This window comes from Maniola hyperantus, unplaced genomic scaffold (assembly GCF_902806685.2).
Source record: "Maniola hyperantus unplaced genomic scaffold, iAphHyp1.2, whole genome shotgun sequence".
In the NCBI taxonomy this organism is placed as follows: domain Eukaryota; kingdom Metazoa; phylum Arthropoda; class Insecta; order Lepidoptera; family Nymphalidae; genus Maniola; species Maniola hyperantus.
The window spans coordinates 42,501-45,688 of NW_027188990.1; the positions used below are offsets into that span (position 1 = coordinate 42,501).

General features: G+C 49.2%; 1 protein-coding gene across 1 annotated transcript in view; it reads right to left on the bottom strand.

Moving 5' to 3' along the window:
• The window catches only part of LOC138404630 (uncharacterized), a 3,038-nt gene extending 254 nt beyond the window's left edge, over positions 1-2,784 (bottom strand). Inside the window, exons 1-2 of the mRNA XM_069509204.1 lie at positions 2,695-2,784; positions 1-2,638 (exon numbers count right to left, since the gene is read on the bottom strand). The exon at positions 1-2,638 is cut by the window's left edge and continues 254 nt beyond it. Coding sequence (XP_069365305.1) covers positions 922-2,553 — 1,632 coding nt within the window. The 5' untranslated portion in view covers positions 2,554-2,638; positions 2,695-2,784 and the 3' untranslated portion in view covers positions 1-921. The remainder of the gene's footprint in view (positions 2,639-2,694) is intronic.
• Positions 2,785-3,188: the final 404 nt, after the last annotated feature.

Sequence of the window (3,188 nt, forward strand, 5' to 3'; positions counted from 1 at the left end):
ATTATTTTATTTTAATCTTTAATACAATCTTGTTTACAATTTCTGTCTTATTATATATATACATTTTATATGACATCGAGTTTTTTCCATATCGAAAGGAACAGAGCCATTTGATTTTCGTCCATGTTAATTTGCGTATTCAACAATACTAAACAACATTGGGCCTTTTTATTTGGCTCTGTTCCTTTCGTTGACCTTTCAGCTTTGATGCAGAATAAACTTATACGTTTGCTTTGTATCAAAGCGTCTTTCCGGAGTGTCTGTTCCTCGGTCTCATGTTTTGTCTTGGCCTCCAGGTATTCTTCGACTACCTTTGAACGTCGGATCGATGCCGCACGCCGGATCCTCCTCTTTCCGGTGGCCACCTCACGCTTCAACTTCGCCAACTCCTCTGACCACCACGGCAGCGTAAGTGTATATTTTCTCCCAATTTTGGGAATTGCATGTTCGCTCGCTTCGGTCAGTGACTGCATAAGTTCGTGTATGCTATGATCTAGTTGTGTAGCTGTAGTGGTGTTTTGAATGTGTGTGACTGTAATGTTTTTGGTTTGCAAAATTTGGCCCGGTTTCTCATGAAACTGGCTCCAATTGGCTTTCCGTGTGTTATATGTTCGTGTTGTGTGCTTGATGTAGTTATATCTGACCCGTTTTAGATGTAATTTAAAAGAGATGCCGTTGTGGTCCACATTAAAAACAATTATTGCGGCCTTCACCGTACCCTCCCCGTTGTCAGCGCTTTGGAAGACCCTGGTCCCCGTCCGACCCGAAACCCTGCCCTCTCTTCCGACATACGGTTCCTGCACCAGCGCCACCTGAGCTCCGTATTTCTCCGACTCGAGCAGCAGCTCGTTTAGTGCTAGTTTTTTACGTTGTAAATTTACCTGGAAGAAATGGAGTGCCATGGCGTCCCCGGGTGCGCCCTTAGCAATAGGCCACCTTCGCCCTTGCCAGAGCGTCCCATTTCTTCCTTATCGGACAGCTATTGTCAAAACTATTGTGATCTGTCCGATCTAGTCGGCTGCTCTGGCAGTTGCAACACGTGGGTCGATCTCCAGCCTTCCACGCCGGGCACTCACTACGCAGGTGCGGACCCGTGCAGTGGCTGCAGGTGTCTACGGACGCCTCGCAGGTCCTACGACCGTGCCCGTAGCCCAGACACCTGGAGCAGGTAACCAGTGGGGACTGATCTTTAGCCACCACCCGCTGCAGATCTATGTGGACCTTTCCCACGGCTGTGACTTGCTGCCATACTTGCGGCGACACCTGCAAAACCACATGATTCTCGAGCGGATTCCTGGCTCTTCTTCGGTACCTCACGCTTGCCCTATATTCATCGTCCGGTATCGTCCCCAGCACGTTCCCGTTTTGCCGCTTTAGGGCACCCAATATGTCCTCGTCGGTATTGATGCTAAGGACGTTTAGCAGGACTACAAGCGGATCCCTATTTTCCACCTCCTGCGTCAGGAGTGTTGGGCTGCCAGTCTTCAATTTCTCTACTACTCTAGCGAGCTCTTCTCGCGACTGGCAGCCCAGCACTACCTTTTGATCTTTGGCTTTTCTCAACCTGTCCACTCGCACGCCGGATGTCTTCGCGTTCACGGCAGTTCTTATTTTGTCAATTATGTCTTCGCTTTTGTCGTGAGCGTCGACCGAAGACACCACCATCGAGTGGAAAGATTGAGGCAGCTCCAGACCGCGTTTCCTTGGGGCGCCGGCTGCCACATTTGCGTATGTGACGGCTATCCTCTCTTGGATGTTTTTGCTGAGGTGCGACACTTGGTCTTTTAGGGCTCCCAGGTCGTCCCTGGTCGCGGACGCCACCTCCTTCTGCTGTTGCAGTTCGGATCTGACCTCCACGACCAGAGCGTCATTTGCGTGGGGCAGAGGAGCTGCACGGGCGACAGAGGCGTTCTTGTCCAGGTGAACCTTTAACAGCTTCATTTGTGCTGTGTTCTCCTGGACGAGTTTTTTGTGCTCTTCCAGCGCCCGAGTCAGCTCGGCTGCGTCACCCTTCGTGTTCGCTGCGATTTTCGCACTTGCACTCTGTTGTGTCACTTTTGGTAGCTCCTTGGGTTTATTGTGGTCGTTTCCGGTCGTTTGGGTGAGTCGGAGTCCAGCCGCCTCAGATTCTTTCACCAGGCGGTACAACTTTTCAATTGCCCAGATCACCTCGGTCTTTATTTCCGCCTTTAGGTTGCGGGAATTATTTAGCTGGAGTTTTGCTTTCATAAGACACGCTTTTGCCTCCGCAGCCCTTCCCTTTAGCTTTGTTGTTTCTGGCTCGGGGGAACCGAGCTTTTGGAATGTCTGGTCCAGAGGTGCGCCGATCCTCCGAGGCGCTGGCCCTTCACCTTGCGGTGTTTTGTCCTGCGTGCTTGGCTGAGAGGAGTTCGTTGGATCGTCCTTTGAGGGAGGCAGGCTGGGGTCGCTTACCACTGCACCCACTTCCGGTGTCTGGCCGGGCTCGACCAGTTCCTTACTTGTGTGAAGAGGCGCCTTTGCAGCGTCTAGGCTCTGCCTTGGCGTTTTTACGGGTGTCCGGAGACCCAGCATTTTATGTTGGGATGAGTATACGTCAGGGAACAAAGAAAATCAAGTTTAACCTAGCCTTGTCAACGAAATGTTAGGTGTAAAGGGCCTGTAATCTCGGTTAATTTATGGAGGTGTAAAGGGCCTACCTTCGTCAATTTATACCTATACTATTGGGTGGTGTAAAAGCCGCCCAAGTCAATGAAATACTAAAACTAGTTATACAATTTAAGACTAGGTTGGGCAGTGTAAAAGCTGCTCAAGTCGATAATATGCTAGACAAAAGTATCAGAAACTAATTTGAGCAGTGTAAAAAGCTGCTCAAGTCAATAAACTTAAACTGAGTGTAGATTTAAAACTAGTTTGAGCAGTGTAAAAAGCTGCCCAAGTCAAGTTGCTATTACAATACAACGGGAGTTTTGTCCAATTTTACTTAAAACTACTTTAAACAAGTTTGAAAAAGTTGGAGGTGTAAGGGGCCTCCAACTGTCAAAAGCCTACTACTGACTAACTAGCAGTCAAAATCTGCTTAGTCAAAAAACTACTTTCGCTGCTTGGTAGAGATTGACTCTACCTTGACTCTAGCTAGAGCCGCCCGTCCAGTACCGATCGATAGCCCTCGTCGTGGGCTGGTCAGCCGTGAAAACCGCAGTTCTCTA